The sequence below is a fragment of the Terrapene carolina genome, unplaced genomic scaffold (genome assembly GCF_002925995.2).
Source record: "Terrapene carolina triunguis isolate 2854851 unplaced genomic scaffold, T_m_triunguis-2.0 Scaffold132, whole genome shotgun sequence".
NCBI lineage: Eukaryota > Metazoa > Chordata > Testudines > Emydidae > Terrapene > Terrapene triunguis.
In genome coordinates this window covers 938,115-954,763 of record NW_020664483.1, presented here as the reverse complement: position 1 = coordinate 954,763, position 16,649 = coordinate 938,115, and the positions used below count along the sequence as shown (strand labels likewise).

The window sequence follows — 16,649 nt, the reverse complement described above, 5'->3', positions numbered from 1 at the left end:
TGGCATATATCACATTGGTAGATGTGCAGGTGAATGAGCCCCTGATGGTATGGCTGATGTGATTAGGCCCTATGATAATGTCACTTGAATAGATATGTGGACAGAGTTGGCATCAGGCTTTGTTGCAAGGATAAGTTCCTGGGTCAGTGTTTTTGTTCAGTGATGTGTGGTTGCTGGTGAGTATTTGCTTTAGGTTGGCGGGTTGTCTGTAAGCGAGGACAGGTCTGTCTCCCAAGATCTGTGAGAGTAAAGGATCATCTTTCAGGATAGGTTGTAGATCTCTGATGATGCGCTGGAGAGGTTTTAGTTGGGGGCTGAAGGTGACAGCTAGTGGTGTTCTGTTATTTTCTTTGTTGGGCCTGTCTTGTAGGTGGTGACTTCTGGGTACTCGTCTGGCTCTGTCAAGCTGTTTTTTCACTTCAGCAGGTGGGTATTGTAGTTTTAAGAATGCTTGATAGAGATCTTGTAGGTGCTTGTCTCTATCTGAGGGATTGGAGCAAATGTGGTTATATCTTAGAGCTTGGCTGTAGACAATGGATCGTGTGGTGTGTCCTGGATGGAAGCTGGAGGCACGTAGGTAAGTGTAGCGGTCAGTAGGTTTCCGGTATAGGGTGGTATTTATGTGACCATCGCTTATTAGCACAGTAGTGTCCAGGAAATGGACCGCTTGTGTGGATTGATCTAGGCTGAGGTTGATGGTGGGATGGAAATTATTGAAATCATGGTGGAATTCCTCAAGGGCTTCTTTTCCATGGGTCCAGATGATGAAGATGTCATCAATGTAGCGCAAGTAGAGTAGGGGCGTTAGGGGACGAGACCTAAGGAAGCGTTGTTCTAAGTCAGCCATAAAAATGTTGGCATACTGTGGGGCCATGCGGGTACCCATAGCAGTGCCGCAGACTTGAAGGTATATATTGTCCCCAAATGTGAAATAGTTGTGGGTGAGGACAAAGTCACAAAGTTCAGCCACCAGGTTAGCTGTGACATTATCGGGGATACTGTTCCTGATAGCTTGTAGCCCATCTTTGTGTGGAATATTGGTGTAGAGGGCTTCTACGTCCACAGTGGCCAGGATGGTGTTTTCTGGAAGATCACCGATGGATTGTAGTTTCCTCAGGAAGTCAGTGGTGTCTCGAAGATAGCTAGGAGTGCTGGTAGCGTAGGGTCTGAGGAGAGAGTCCACATAACCAGACAAGCCTGATGTTAGGATGCCAATGCCTGAGATGATGGGGCGTCCAGGATTTCCAGGTTTATGGATCTTGGGTAGCAAATAGAATACCCCTGTTCGGGGTTCTAGGCATGTGTCTGTACAGATTTGTTCCTGTGCTTTGTCAGGGAGTTTTTTTAGCAGATGGTGTAGTTTCTTTAGGTAATCCTCAGTGGGATCAGAGGATAATGGCCTGTAGAATGTGGTGTTAGAGAGCTGTCTAGCAGCCTCTTGATCATATTCCAATTTATTCATGATGACGACAGCACCTCCTTTGTCAGCCTTTTTGATTATGATGTCAGAGTTGTTTCTGAGGCTGTAGATGGCATTGTGTTCAGAATGGCTGAGGTTATGGGGCAAGTGATGTCGTTCACCAGCACATCTACCAATGTGATATATGCCATCATGTGCCAGCAATGCCCCTCTGCCATGTACATTGGCCAAACCAGACAGTCTCTACACAAAAGAATTAATGGACACAAATCTGACATCAGGAATCATAATACTCAAAAACCAGTGGGAGAACACTTTAACCTGTCTGGCCATTCAATGACAGACCTGCGGGTGGCTATCTTACAACAGAAAAACTTCAAAAACAGACTCCAAGGAGAGACTGCTGAGCTGGAATTGATATGCAAACTAGACACAATCAACTCAGGATTGAATAAGGACTGGGAATGGCTGAGCCATTACAAACATTGAATCTATCTCCCCTTGTAAGTATTCTCACACTTCTTATCAAACTGTCTGTACTGAGCTATCTTGATTATCACTTCAAAAGTTTTTTTCTCTTACTTAATTGGCCTCTCAGAGTTGGTAAGACAACTCCCACCTGTTCATGCTCTCTGTATGTGTGTATATATATCTCCTCAATATATGTTTCACTCTATATGCATCCGAAGAAGTGGGCTGTAGCCCACGAAAGCTTATGCTCTAATAAATTTGTTAGTCTCTAAGGTGCCACAAGTACTCCTGTTCTATTTACAGGATGTTCGCCTTGGGAAAGCCAGAGCAGTTAGGATTCATTTATCCATTTTTGCAAACTCCTTTACTCCGGTGCTCTGCGCCCACAGGAACCCAAGTTTGGTTTCGGAATTGAAAGCTACAATGACCACTCTCATAGAGGAAGAGCTTCTACCATGACTGCAGACGTGCAAAGACAAACAAAAAGCATTACATCAAGATTCCTGGGGGGCTGAATTCCCAGAAGCACATTATTGCACATGCGTAAAGAGCTGGTTATTTAAAAAGTTTTGACTAGAAAGAATCAAATTGTTTTTGAACGAAAAGTGCAGGGGTTGGCCTCGTTTGAAACCCAGCTTAGAAGGTCACAAGGGAGAATGCGTGCGATTAATAATGGACCATTGTCCAGGTTATAGAAAGCCACCACACACTGCAGCGCTGGCAGTCACTCGGCTCAGAAAGGCTAAGCATTAGAACAAGTGTGCGAGAAGTGTATCAGCAGGGCTGCACAAGGAAACTGAACAGCCCACAAATCCTGACGCGAGGCAGTACTAGTCTTACTCTTCTGCACTACGGCCGTATTCCTCCGCCTTTGTAAGAACCAAATTCTTCCTTCACAGCATAAGTATTGTCAATGCAGCAAAGAGGGCTGTTCCACGTCACTGAGATTATGCCGGCCAAATTCTGATGTAAAATGCAGCTGGTTTTTAGAGATGAACAAAAATCCCCCCATCCCTCCTACCAAATAACCAAACCAAACCCCTGGGCTTGCTGTTTTTTAAGTGAGCTAAAATAATCTTGATGAGTTTTTATCGATGTGTAGAACTTTTCTTCGTGGTGAGCGCTAGGGAGCAAGGCAGAGCCCCTTAATGCTGGGTTGATAAAGAAATTTCCAAAACCCATGATGCAACATAAATAGCAAAGAAAATAATGTTTGCCTAATAATAGTTGACAATCACATACTGAAGTTACTTATGATGCTCTAGGGTTAGGAGATTGTTACACTGGTGCTGTAGGCGATGAGCCAGGGGCTTTCATCGTCTATTTGCAAAACTTTGCTTGCTGCTGAATATTCACTCTCTTGCTCCTGAGCGGAGGCGGAGAGAGCTGAGGGACCAAGGCGACGCTAGGCGTCCCAGGGCTGCTTTCCTTCCAGGCTGTTCCAAAGCAAGGAAAAGAACCTTGAACAAAAAGCGAAATGCTGAGGAAGGAGATGAACGTTTCGGCCCTTCCCCTCTCGTGAAAGACTCCCAACTACTTCAGAGGGAGTTTTGTCCACCTCAGGAATGCAGCACAGGGCAAAATGGATCCAATGGCATCCCGCGCCTTCCATGGAGTTACCACGGGGATGGATTTGACTCCAGTGTATTTAGCCTTTATTTTTTTGGTTTGTCCTTTTCAGTGGGGCTGGGTAAATAGTGGGGAAAATTCAGCTGTTGAGGAACGGTGGGGCTTTGTTGAAGGTGCTGGCCCCGGGACTGAGGCAACATTGGCTGGGAGCAGGCTCTGCAGGTGAGGAGCACCAGGCTTACGTTTGAGCAGAAAGCTGTTCTCCAGGGAGAGCGCGTTTTCTGTTACCGAGAAGGCGGCTCCGGCACGCAAGCGGGCTGTGGACGCCCTCAGGGATTACCTACCGGGCAGCCCCTTCTCCCTTGTGACAGACCGTGCGCCCTCACGGGGGCTGCCCTCTGTGAAGGATTCACCCCCCCAATGACGCGCTGGTGTCTGGCACCCCAGGCCTACACCTTCTGGTGCCGCACGGAGCCTGGAAGCAGCGAATGCAGGTTTTCTCCCTAGCAGGTTGGGACGGGGGAAGGCTTGGGCAAGAAACCTTTGTGGTTGTGAGGGGAGGAAGGGAGTGTGTGTGTGTGTGTGTGTGTGTGTGTGTGAGAGAGACTGGACATGCCCCCAGCCCACTGGCAGCAAGCCTAACCAGCATCCTGCACTGAGGAAGGGCCGGTTGGGTGCACCTGCAGAGCTTGGTCCACTGGAAAAGGGAAGCTTAACAAACGGAGCTGGCCACAGGACGGTGGGGGAGGTTTGCCCAAGAGGAGCGGCTGCTAAGGATCCCAAGAGTCAGGGATGCCTAACCCGAGACAGCAACTCACCTTCCCTCCTCCCCCACCCCTTGTTTCGGGCAGACAGACGCTGCAGCCCTGAGGGGGCTCTGGACCTCTGCTCTCCCAGGCCCAGCGACGGGCACTGACGGAGCAGACAAGGGACAGGAGGTGACTGGACTCAGAAAAGACCCTGGGAGTGAGCTCAGCTCCTGCGGGGAAGGGTGAGCTTAAACAGAAGGGAGGGGGGTCCAGAGGGGACGCAGGGGCAAGAGATACAGAAAGGCACCGGCCGACAGCGGTGCTGGAAATACGTTCCGGAAACACGATCAAGGTGAGTCGAGCAGAGAAACGCGTTCGACCAAGCCAAAGGAACGTGGCTCCGCTCTGCAAGCGGAAGGACAACAGAAGGACGTGTCCACTGCAGACAAACTAAGTGATCAGGCTAATCAAAACCAAGCAAAGTGACCAGAGGCTGAAAGAAGGAGCTTACCGCTGGCACCCTGAAGACGAAGCAGCAGGGGACAGGAACTTTGGGCTTACTTTTGAAAGAATCCATTTCCAAGGATTACTGGACTATAAAAAGAAGGGGAGAAAACCCGTTCGGTATCCCCTGGGAGAACAAAGCAGCCAGCACTTGGTGTCTCTAATAGGTGGTCCTCCCACCAGAGGGGCTGAAGCATGCGGTCAGTGTGGTGTGAATAAGAAATGGCCACATCGTGCTAGAATTACGTTTTGGACACTAGAAAGTGTGTTGCTTTGGTTTGGAACCCTTTCATGCCTCCCTCGCTCCATGTTCTTCATTACTCAACTTATTCTTGTTTTCTTCCCAAACCATCTCAGCATTGTCAGGCCAACGTTGGGGGGGGGGGTGTTCTTGGCGCCGTCAGGCCGACGTTACGGGGGCTGGTCTCGGCGCCGTCAGGCCGACGTTACGGGGGCTGGTCTCGGCGCCGTCAGGCCGTGTTCTCTTTAGAGGCAGGGAACTGAGTAACTTCCATGAGCACCCAGAGAGAGGGATGCTGAGCCCAAGCTGGCCAGCTAAAGGCCCCGCAAGGTACAGGGCAGGTGGTGACAGGACCCCTGCCCTGAGCAGTTTCTATCACATTCCCTACAACACGAAGATCTGGCGGTGCCCCTCAGCCAAGGCCGTCCGTGCGCTGGCACTTACTGGGGTGAATGGGAGAGGTGAAGGTTTATTTAAACCCAGAGGCAGAACGTCTCCCACTGCTCCCCTTGGCCAGCCCACTTCTGCCCCCCCAGGGCCAGCAGCTAGTCCCACGCAAGGCTTTCCCTGCCAGCCATTTGGCCAGCGCTCAGTGCTCCCGCAGCAGTTAATTCTGGGACTCACCCAAACTTGGTTTCCATCCGTCTTTTCCTGACAATCACCGAGAAATACAGGATTAACCCAATGGCGACGATCCCAAGGATAAAGCCAAGGGCTATGGCAAAGGAGTAGTTGTTTCCTGGCGCTGGAGTCGAGGAAGGCGCGGAGGCTACCAAACCTGATAAAACAGCCCATAGTAAAGAACATAAAAGGGGGTCAGTCGACAACATGTGGTAGGCGTTGTAGGATTTTTAAACAACTAAATCCAAACAAGGCATTCAACCCACAAAAGACATGAAAGAAATACAGAAGCACTAGGGACACATTGCATGTGGATGGAATAAATCACTGCATAGCTTTATCTGAATAACAAACCAAGGTGTACAGGTATTTGGGGATGTGGTTTCTCAGGGTTGGGTGTGTTGTTCTCTCTATTACAGTACGACACAGGGGCCAACCGAGATCAGGGCCCGGTTGGGCCAGGCGCTGCCCAGACACACAATAGGAGACCCGCCTGGGGCAGCTTGCGATCTCATTGGCCAGGCAGCCACAGGGCAGGGGAAACGCTGCCCCCCACACACAGCCAGAGCAGGGGGCGGCTGTGAGCGGCACGGCTGTTTTCTGCCAGGGTGGGCAGGTGAAATCTGTTGGGGAGGGGAGTTGTTAAGAGGGGAATGACAAGGCAGAGGAAGCGAAGAGGGGCAGGTGGAGAGACTGCCGGAGGGGGAGGGTTGGAGCAAAGAGCCTATCTGCGCAGGGCATGGAAAGACCTGAGTGCAGAAGGTAGCCCCTGTCTGACGCTCTGCACCCGCCCGCTGGCTCTGTTTAGCCACCAGCCCCTACAGGGGTGCCGGGAGGAGCTCTGCCATGCACATCCCGCCCAGGCGGCCTCTGGAGCCTGGGCCAAAACCTGCAGAAGTGGTGGGGAGGTGTCCAGAGGGCTTTGGACCAGGCCCCAGAGAGGCTCTTTATGTGTGTGTGTGTATATGCACATGTGTGTGCGAGCGAGTGACCAGCATCTGGATGGCCTCTGCCCCTGCCACTCAACAGAATCCCAGGTGGCGGCAGGCTGGGGAGAAGCCAGGCCTGCAGACTGCGCTGGGGGAGGAGCTGGAACAGGGGAATAGCCAGCTCTGTGGAAGAGCCTCTGGGAAAGAGGCAATCCGGCTGGAGCTGCCAGGACCTGAAGGGAGGGCTAACTGTGGAGGATCACAGCTGAGACGAGTGCCTCTCAATCCCACCGCGCTGGGGACTTTGCAGAGCCACGACCCATTTGGAGAAGGCTTCGGAAGCTCATAAAACCTCGAAGCTGGTCCGGCTCGCTCAGAGAACGGGCCCCTCTGCCAGGGGCAGGGGCCCCCCACCCCCAGTCTGATCTGTAGCTCCTCTCTAGGCTGGTTGCGGCGACCAGAGCAGGTAGTGGCTGATGCCCGCTCCGGCTCACAGGGAGGCTCCAGCAATGGCAGCTGTGTGCAGACGAGGGCGTGGGCATGGTAACGAGGACACGGTGGTAAAACACACATGTAGCCTGTCCACACTACGGTTCCTATCAACTGCTGCCATTGCTGGAGCTGCAGTGGGGGCGAATTCCACACCGACTTGCCGGGGCAGAGGCAATCAAACAAAGCAGTGTGTGCGAACCGTACGTTTAATAGCTAGGCAGATTCTGCAGGTCAAACATGTACTTTACAAGAGAGCTGTTCAGGTTCCAAAGCCAGGAAAGGCCACACACGAAGTGGCCTCTTTGAAATGAAATGCCTCATTAATGACACGATCGTACTATTTGTTCTTACCGTCCCCTGGAATGAAAACTACCACTGGGTCGCTGAAGGGCCCGATCCCGCCCTTGGTGACGGCGGCGACGCGCACAGCGTACGTGGCGTTAGTGACTACGATCGCGATGGTGGCGACAGTGGCGTTTTGCTGGGCTTCAGAAGAACGATTCTGCTGAAAATGAAAAGAAAGAAAGAAAAAAGCTAGCACCGCGGAGAAGAGCAGCTAGTTTTCGCTGGACATGCCCAACAATGGAAACTCAAGATTTATTTTAATCTAACCTTCTTTCCGGATTCAATTTTCTGGTTGCCGACCCTTAACAGCCAGCAGGCGTTATGACCCGCGTAATGTAACTGGGAGCTATTTATAGAGAATAATTGTTCTTCGAGAACTGGATGAAAACAAAGTAGCTTAACAGGATTTCCTTTTTAAACCACTTCACTGAGCGAGGCATGATTCAACCCAATTGTCACGCAGCCTTCTTGGCTGCAGGCTCTGGGACAAGGTGAACTACCCTCCCGAGGAGCCAGGAAAACCTACACAAGAGCAAATACAATCCCTAAGCAGTAGGGAGCCATGCAACGGCCTGTGTCTCTATTTCGTGTCCTCAGGCTATCCTCTGCCCCTGCTGGAGCCATGTGGCTTGCAGGAGTTACTCCAGTACTCCCCCCGGCGCCCCACTACACTCCCTGCAGTGCAGAAGGAGTCTACCTCCCATGGAGATTTGTAGCCCCTTACTTGTATTGTTGAAGTTATCTACATCCAAGATACAGACTCACAGAGCAGAGATTACATATGGAGCCGGTCACAGGGAGGCCTTGTCTAGACGAGGGTTTAATGGTATTAGCTGACAGGTCTGAAAAGTCTAGCGTAGACTTTACAATGTGCTGAAAGGGCGAAGGCAAATCCCACGCTCCCCTAACGTCACTTGCCCACCGTTCTGCGTGTCCCAGGGCCTGTGCCTGGCCACACGAGGGTAACCGGCCTGTTAGTTCAAAGAGGTTATTGCACCTTTTATCCTAGCCCAGACGCGGTTGGGGGGACAAGAACCCGGCAGCAGTTTAAGTTCTCTGCATGAACCATTTTTTGTGCCCTTCACGTCAGGTTTGTCACACATGGCGCCCCACACTTTGGCCCCGGCGGGGCGGCAGGTTTGGCTGCAAGGGCTCCTGTCGGCCCCACCTGTGACCACAAACTGACCTTGCTGGGGGAGGGACGGGCTCTCTGGGAGTGTGCTGGGTGGGGATTGTCTTCCTCACTAGGCTCCTCCTCTCTCCATCAAAGGGGCAAAGGCTTTCCCCACGGGGCAGGCTGGCCCCTCCATAGCACCCGGGCCGAACTCCAGACGTGAAGCTCTCAGTCAGAGACGGGCTTCTTCGATGAACCCAGGCGACATTGCCTCACGCCCGTACGCAGCGCAGCAAGTTATCTGTTGGGATTGGTTTTCTGCGTATCGCTCCTTTCGACGGAGGCGTCTCTCTCCCTGCTGCACAGCCACACACACGGCCTGCTCGCTCTCCCCACTCATGGATACCTTGCTTTTGTTCCTTCTCCTTTTAGGCCTCATCCTCGCTGCCAGAGGTCTCCGGCCAATTTCCCCGCCAGGGTGAATTAGCAAAACTCTACCAAGGTCAGTGGAACGGGGACCATCTGCACCCGCCGAGAATTTGGCCCCTCTCATTTTTCCATGCACAAAGTGCAACCATATAATTGTAGTGAGGAAGATCTTTGTTTCACAATTAAAGTAATGAACCGGGGAAGGCAGACTTTGTAGTTGGTTGTTTTATACCAATGTGGTTTCATGTCATGCTAATGACATTTCTAGTTTTACACGGCGTTTCCTTTCATGGCCCCAGCACCACGTTAGATTGATTCAATGGTATCATAGATGTTTTTCTTGATCAACCATACAAGTGATTCCCTTTCCCACAAACTCACTGTTATTTCCTGCATTTCTTGAGAGTCAGCTGGACAGCTGAGAAAGTGACTGGCGTTGCTCCATGACAACTTATTACTGAAAAACAACCGTTCGGTGACAGATCACACAGCTGGCAGACTGACGTGCAGATTACAACATCTGCGGACAGTTTTCAAACAGAGTGTGGTCATGATACAGCAACAACAGGAAAAAAAAAAAAAATCGGTGAAGTGCCAGTTCAGCAGGAACCAAATCTGAATTGCCATTAGACAAAAGAACCCTAAAAATGGAAACAAAATGACTATATTAACATACATCAAGGAGGCCTGTAAGTGTGTGTAAGTGCTGCTAAAATAGCTCTGTCCGGTGGAGCGGCACTGAAGAATGCTTGGCCTACAGTTATGCACGTGAATACAGGGATACTTTCCTGCTCTTTGGCAACATTCCCAGGTTTCTCCCGCTTTGCTCCATGGCGCCCTGAGGCAAAGGGACGTCTGCCAGGTGGTGTTTGTATTGTTGTGTCTCAGTCAATGCAAAGAACGTCTCCATTCTTTAATCTCTCGTGCAGCTGCGCTGTGCTACGCGAGCACTCAGCCCGGAGGAATATTCAACTGGCCGCGTACAGTACATGCAGGAAGTGCAGCCTTCTCAACTGATGACACACACTCACCGGGTCCAATCCTCTGTCCCCCTTCAGGCTGCCGTAACAGGACAGCCGGAGAGTCCCCTGGCATAGGGAAGTTGCCAGGAGGCATAAAATGGGCACAGCCACCTCTGCAAGATTCTGGTCCTGCCCTGGCATTTGCGGAGGCGCGTTGGTGGGGGGAGAGGTTTCAGCATAACTTGGCTGCTGGAGAGATCCGTAGGGCTCCATGACTTAGAGCAGTCCGCAGGCTGCTGCCCCAGCCCCGGCACTGGGGCGGGGGAGAGAGGCAGCTCGGCTGGCTCTGACCCACTGGATTTAATAACCAAGAAAACCTCAGCCCAGAGCTGCCATGTCACAGTAAAAGCTGTAAACAAACAGGGCTGTGTGGGCCCGCCTGCAGGCAGCCAGCCGTTCCCTCGGCCAACAGCCTGTGCCAGGCCAGGGGTCTGCAGATGTGATTTAGCATCTCTCCGCTCCACGGCCCCAGCCCGCACAGTGCTTCAGCACGTACCTAACTTTAAGCACACGATTAATCCCACTGGCTTCAATGGGGGTACTCACGTGCTTGAAGTGAGTTAGGCACATGCTTACGTACCTTGCTGAATCGGGACTGCTTTTCCATCTCATCTGACCCTTCCCTCTTGGTGCATCGAAGTCCCTGATCCAGAGGCTGGAGGGAAGTGTCCGGACTGACTGAGACTTCATAGCGTTATCCAAATGGTCAAGATTTTCCAGACCGGGTCCTGAATGAAGTTGGGATCCGACACCCACTTTTAGACATCTACCTTGGTGACTTGATTTGCAAGGTGTTGAGGGTCCTCGCATCCATGCCCCAGTTCCGGCCAGCTAGTGGAGGCACCTGACCCCATTGTTCAGGCTGGACAAGAAAGAGGTAAACCAGGGTGTCCTCTGCAGACTGAAAACACCCTCCCCAGGATTCCACCCTCGCCCGCGTAACTGTCTGACGCCTGCTGAATGGACGGCATCCCCAAGTGCAGCCCATGGGGGAGCGGAGGGGGAGCCTGCAGATACCCTGTGGTTGATTGCAGCGAAAAGTGCATCCACTCCTGCTAAGGCATCCGTGCGAGTCAACAGCCCCTCTCCATCGCGGGAGCTGAAGGCAGCCACCAGATTTCTCTCTTCCCAACATTTTACGGCATGCTGCCATTAGAGCAGCCAACGAAGCACATACATAACTCCCCTCCAAGGAGCAGTCAATCGGACTGCTCACACAAGTCAGCGTATGCGGCGAAGGAGGTAGGGTCAGGCCCAAAGCGATTCCGTAGGTCACCTCGAAACTTCATCATCATTTCTTTGAAAAAACGTGCGTTTCACAGCCCATCTACCCCATCAACGCAATAAAGAAAACAGTCTCCCCCCTCCCCCGCTAACTGTTACGTGACGTAGTAATGAAAGTGGTCTACTGTTCTCCCCTTGCTTGAGAGCAGGTTGCACATTGCCGGCCAGTGTGGCATTCTGCTGTTACCCATGAGCATCCCACAACAGTACAATCGAGTTGTGCTAGGGACAACTACCCATTTTTCTTACATTAGTCTTGCCGTTTGCCGGGTTGCTGTAGTTGTGTTGGTCCCAGGATATTAGAGAGACAAGGTGGGGGAAGGAATCTCTTCTACTGGACCAACTTCTGTGGGCGATAGCGAATTATTGTTGGTAATGGCCTTTAGGACATAGGCGCTAGGCTGGGAAGGCTGAAATGTTGGCCAAGGCAAGGATTGCTTTGACAGCTTGAGGCGCTGTGGAGGGACACCAGGGACAATGGTTACAAGGCTCGCTTGGGTTTTGACCTGATGTGCGTGTGCCCTGGAAGCCAGCTTGCGAGTACCAACATTTGGATATTTGTAGGGATGTGTATGTAGGAAAAAAGGCCCTGAAATTTGTGTTCTGGGCTGCTTGCATTCTGACCCTGCGGCATTACATGACAGCAACATGATGTTTTGCCCTGCAATGAATGTTGTAAGTAGATGGAACGAATCAACCATAAACCACAAAAATAGTCTTCAGCCCCAATTCTGCAAAGAGCTTTTGTCCTGTCCAGCAAAGTCCCATTCTTAGGCACCTAGCCAAGATTTCCTACAGTCAGAAGCCACTCACCCACTAGCAGAGATTTTATATCTTCCTTTGGCTCAGCAGGTTTTCCACTCTGAATGCAAGTCACTGAGGAACAGTAAGCAGCTATGGTGTGTAGTTATCCTGAAGTATAACACCTTTTTTATTGCTTAAAAGTCTTATGTTGAAAATTCACCAATAAATAAATAAATAAATAAATAAATAAATAAATAAAAGTCCCTTCTTCCCGTGCTTGTGAGAAGATAAATGTGTCAGCATCTTTTTTCAAGTGTTAGTCACAAGATCATAATATTGTTTTCCCGATTTCATTGTGCGTGGGCCATATAGATAGGATAAAAAGGGAACAGAAATCGCAGTGTCTTAGAAAAAGAGTGTGAATCATTTCTTCCACGCAGATTTCAAAAATGTATGCATTCAGCGCCTTTTTGTGTTCTAAACTTTGGATTATTCAGAGGGCAAGAAACAGCCCAGCAAAGTACACAAGTAAGTAGGCAACGTCTGGATGGAAACATGTGTCTGGCTTGCCGGCTTCCTTTTGTCTGGTCTATAATGGCTCCATTTGCTTCACATTTGTTATGCAACTCCCTTCATTCCCGTGCAGGGATTTCCCACAATGCAATGGCTCCAAGCTCACGTGTTATTCTGCCCATTATCAGCAGTGACCCAGGAGCAGCCGGACTGCTCGGGCTAGTCTGGCTTGAAGAAGAGGCCAATACCTCTGGGTCTTGAAGGCTTTTGTAACTGGCATTGCTGTAGCCCAGAGAAAACAAGCAACAACAACAACAACAAAAGTCAGAATTTTAAACTCAGGATTAGGGCTGGCCGGAAAATAATTCTGTTCCACAAAAAACTGTGAGGCTTCGGAATTTGTTTCCGTTCCAATATGGAGCAAGACTGAGACCTTTGGAAATCTTTCATGAAAATCTGAGAGAGATTTGGAGCAGGGATGTCAACCCTGATCTCCCACTTGCCCAGAGAGTGTCCTCACCACCAGGGTCTTCTGTCTGCTGGGTCCACTCACTTACCCTCCGAAATTCCAGCCTGGATCCGAGAAACTTTCCCTAGGGAAACGGTGTAGAAATCGGTACATTTCCGTGAAAAGTTTCTGTTAGGACGAAAGGGCATTTTCCAACCAAAAAAAGGTTCAATGCATTTTTTTTTGCCCAGTTCTACCCAAGATCCCAATGCTCCCTTCACTCTGCCCTCCAAACGAAGAGACTCCCCTCCTGCATACACCTCGGGAGAGATCCACGGAGTCACACTGGGATAAATCCCATGCAAACGAGATCCGACTTGGAACCCAAGAGCCAGATTCTCCCCAGCCATGTACCTCGTAGCCATTTCCATCTGTAAAAGCTACCGAATCCGAATTCCCGCTCCAAACCCTCCAGCACAGGGAAGAGCCCCTCAAAATACTAACACGTCGCATGCAAACAGCATCTTATTTGGTTTTTTTAGAGAAACCCCATAAAGAAACGATAATGAACATGCTATTTTTCTTGCTTTGCAGTTCCCCTTTAAAACAAGAACCGGCACAACAGCCCTGGCTAATATTCTTAGTTATGAGCTGTAACTGTATTAACACACACCACAGAGCCACTCTCTGCCCCAAAGAGTTTATAAACGCTGTGTATGGCTAAGGACAGCAGGCAGATACAGACCGATGGGGGACCATCAGGGAACACTGAGAGGACACCTGTGAGCAAGAAAGACTGCGTCATAGCTGCCTGGCCATTGTCGAGATTTTTGTGGCCATCATGTTACATTTAGTTCTTATTGTATTTCTTTTCATACGCACCGTTATCTTTGAGTTCTGCCATGTGTGCAGTAGCCTGTAGCCCTGCAGTTCTCCATGCTTTCGTCCAAGGTGGGGCCTCGCCCATCTGACTTCCAGGGAGGAGCTGGACTCGTTGAAGAGCACTGTGACATTCAGAGGGGGAGTAGATGGGGCTACAAGACACAAACAGAATCACGTACAGAGCTAAGCAAACCAGGCAGACGGGCCCATCAGCAACTCACGTGGATGTGGTGGGGCTCCTGGGTCGCGGAACTGAACTTGGGGCCTTCTGTGTCTCAGAAATGGAGGCTCCAATCCTGCCGTGACTCTGGCGCCCATGCGGAGCTCAGGGAAGGATCAAGGCTAATTCTTTAATTAACCCCCTCTCTAAGTCACTCTGTCCAAACAGCCACGTTTTTCAGATTCCCTGAGCACACCCCGGCCAGCCCCGTGGCAGGAGAGCCTCTGCGTCTCTCAGGTCTAGCTGCTGTTTTCGGCGCTGCGATAGCTGCCACGCGCAGGTGTCAGAAGGCTGTGGGGATGGGCAGGGGAGCGATTGAATAGGAAAACGCAGCCCATCTTGAAGCTGCACAGTCTCCTCTTTGGGGGGCCCCGGCACCAGGGCTGTGGGGGCGGAAAAGAGTCCCTGGCTCGCTTCCCCTGCACACTTCCCCACTCCGAGAGCAGGGAGCAGCCAAGACAAAAGCCATATTTCATAACCCCCATGCGACCCATGACCCCACTGTCCCCGTCAGAGTGCCAGCACCGTGACCGTGGTTTAGCTGGGATTTCCTGCAGATAAGATGTGGACCCACAGCCCCCCGTGAGCACTGAAGAGCCGAGCACATCTTTCCCAAAAGGCTAACTCCGGCCCGGGTGGCTGGGCTGTGTCTCCCTACAAATGCCCCGCAGCGTGAACCGAGACGCTCCTCTCCTACGCAGTAGGCGCTGCTGGCCCAGCATGGCAGCTGCATGGCCCCATGCACCTGGGTCCCCACAGAGCTGGGACCTCCCTCAGGCCTGAGAGCAAACACCGGGGGTGCCCTGCCCTGCCGGCTGGGCTTTCAGAGCCCCAAAGAGCCAGGATCTGCAGCGTCGGGGGCACAGTCAGGTGCTGGCTGGTAGGGGCAGCAAGTACTAAACGGGGGATGCGCTGCTTCTCTCTAAGAGGCCCATCCTGCACCCCGATTCCCATGGAGCAGGAGTGAGTCCAAGCCCAAGCCCAGCCGGCCAAGAGCTGATTCCCCCAGCCCTGTGCCGCTGCAGTCAGGGAGCGCAGAGGGGTGGGACATGCTAGCTGTGTAAGTCACTGCACGGGGCGGGGGGGTGAACAGAGCCCAAATACTCCTCCCAACCATGGCCCCCAGCTCCCCGCAGCCGCCCCCTGCCTGGCCGAACGCTGAGGGCAATGGAAGCAGTGGGGAAGCCACCTCCCCTAGAGCGGGGAAACACGGCAGTGAGGGCCGGCTGGCACATGCACACGCCTGCCTGCACTTCCCAGTGCCAGCGACCACGCCGTGCTGCCTGTGTGCCGGTGAAGGAGCTCCTGGTGACCCATCCCTTGGGCCTCGGCATGGAGCTGTCAGTGCCCTCTCGGCAAACTGAACCCCTCGGCAGAGAGCCCTACGAAGCACAGATCTACAGACCGTCCTCCGTCTTATTTGCTCTTGTCCTACCTCCCTCGGTTGTGCTGGCCAGAGTCCAGGGGCTGAATGAAGACCAGCCGACTTCATTCCTGCAGGAAACACGGATGCTATATTCTGCCAGGGGCTGCAGCTGCTGGACGTGATACCGATGAGGTGGCACAGAGGTGTTCCAGGTCAGAAATGAGCCGTTGTTCAGTGGAGCCGCTTCCCTGACCTTAATTGAAAATCAAACAGGGACACGGATGAGTCAGCAAGAACCTGCCACGCCAGAGGCACGTTAGGAATTTGAAGTCTGTAAACAGGATCCAGAATTCTGTCCTTCCCCCTTCCTCTGCTCTTCCCTCAACGCTCTCTTAACTCTTACGGGGAGGAGACCAGGGGGGAAGTTTCACGGTAGGCAGCAAGGCTGAGACTTTTTCTAAACACAGCCTACCATAAGAACGGCCATGCTGGGTCAGACCAATGGTCCATCTAGCCCAGTATCCTGTCAGCCGCCAGTAGCCAGGTGCCCCAGAGGGAATGAACAGAACAGGGAATCATCAAGTGATCCAGCCCCTGTCGCCCATTCCCAGCTTCTGGCAAACAGAGGCGAGGGACACCCAGAGCATGGGGTTGCATGTGTTCTCATTTCAGAGGAGGACACAAAATATCTATGGTAAAATGCACAACTGCTCTGCTGTGTGCGCCCTGCTTTCAACGGAGGAATAAACATAAAGCGTAACGCAGAGGCAATGACTCGGAAGCCGTCGCTCCTGGTTCTGAATTGCCACTCTAAACGCTCAGCGAGGTTCTATTCCGAGAAACTTCTTTGTTACTGACAAGCCTCCCAAAACTGCACAGACCCTAAACAAAGAGGATTCTGCAGCGTTACGAGGGAAACAAACCACGGAAGGTGGCAGGTCGATGTATTTAACAAGTTGTTTTCCTTGCGCTGAATTACTCAGAACCAAAATACATTGTCAGGTGAAAGGCATGACAGGGGACGAAGCAGCCAGTCATAACAAGAACTAGATGCAGTGAGATTAGATGGGAGGCACAGAAAGGTCAGCAAAAACAACGAGGAGTCCTTGTGGCACCGTAGAGAAAGCTTATGCCCAAATAAGATTGTTAGTCTCTAAGATGCCACAAGGTCTCCTCGTTGTTTTTGCTAATACAGACTAACAAACACAGAAAGATCAGGATCTTATCTTGACCCTAAAGGATCTGACTCAGCTGTATTCTGACTTGGACTTTTGGGGTACCGCCTC

The 16,649-nt window shown here is 51.6% G+C and overlaps 1 protein-coding gene across 1 annotated transcript in view; it reads right to left on the bottom strand.

Moving 5' to 3' along the window:
• MERTK (MER proto-oncogene, tyrosine kinase) overlaps positions 1–16,649 on the bottom strand; it is a 55,048-nt gene that overhangs the window by 15,485 nt on the left and 22,914 nt on the right. Inside the window, exons 6-9 of the mRNA XM_024213942.3 lie at positions 15,433–15,616; positions 13,778–13,929; positions 7,348–7,498; positions 5,579–5,732 (exon numbers count right to left, since the gene is read on the bottom strand). Coding sequence (XP_024069710.2) covers positions 5,579–5,732; positions 7,348–7,498; positions 13,778–13,929; positions 15,433–15,616 — 641 coding nt within the window. The remainder of the gene's footprint in view (positions 1–5,578; positions 5,733–7,347; positions 7,499–13,777; positions 13,930–15,432; positions 15,617–16,649) is intronic.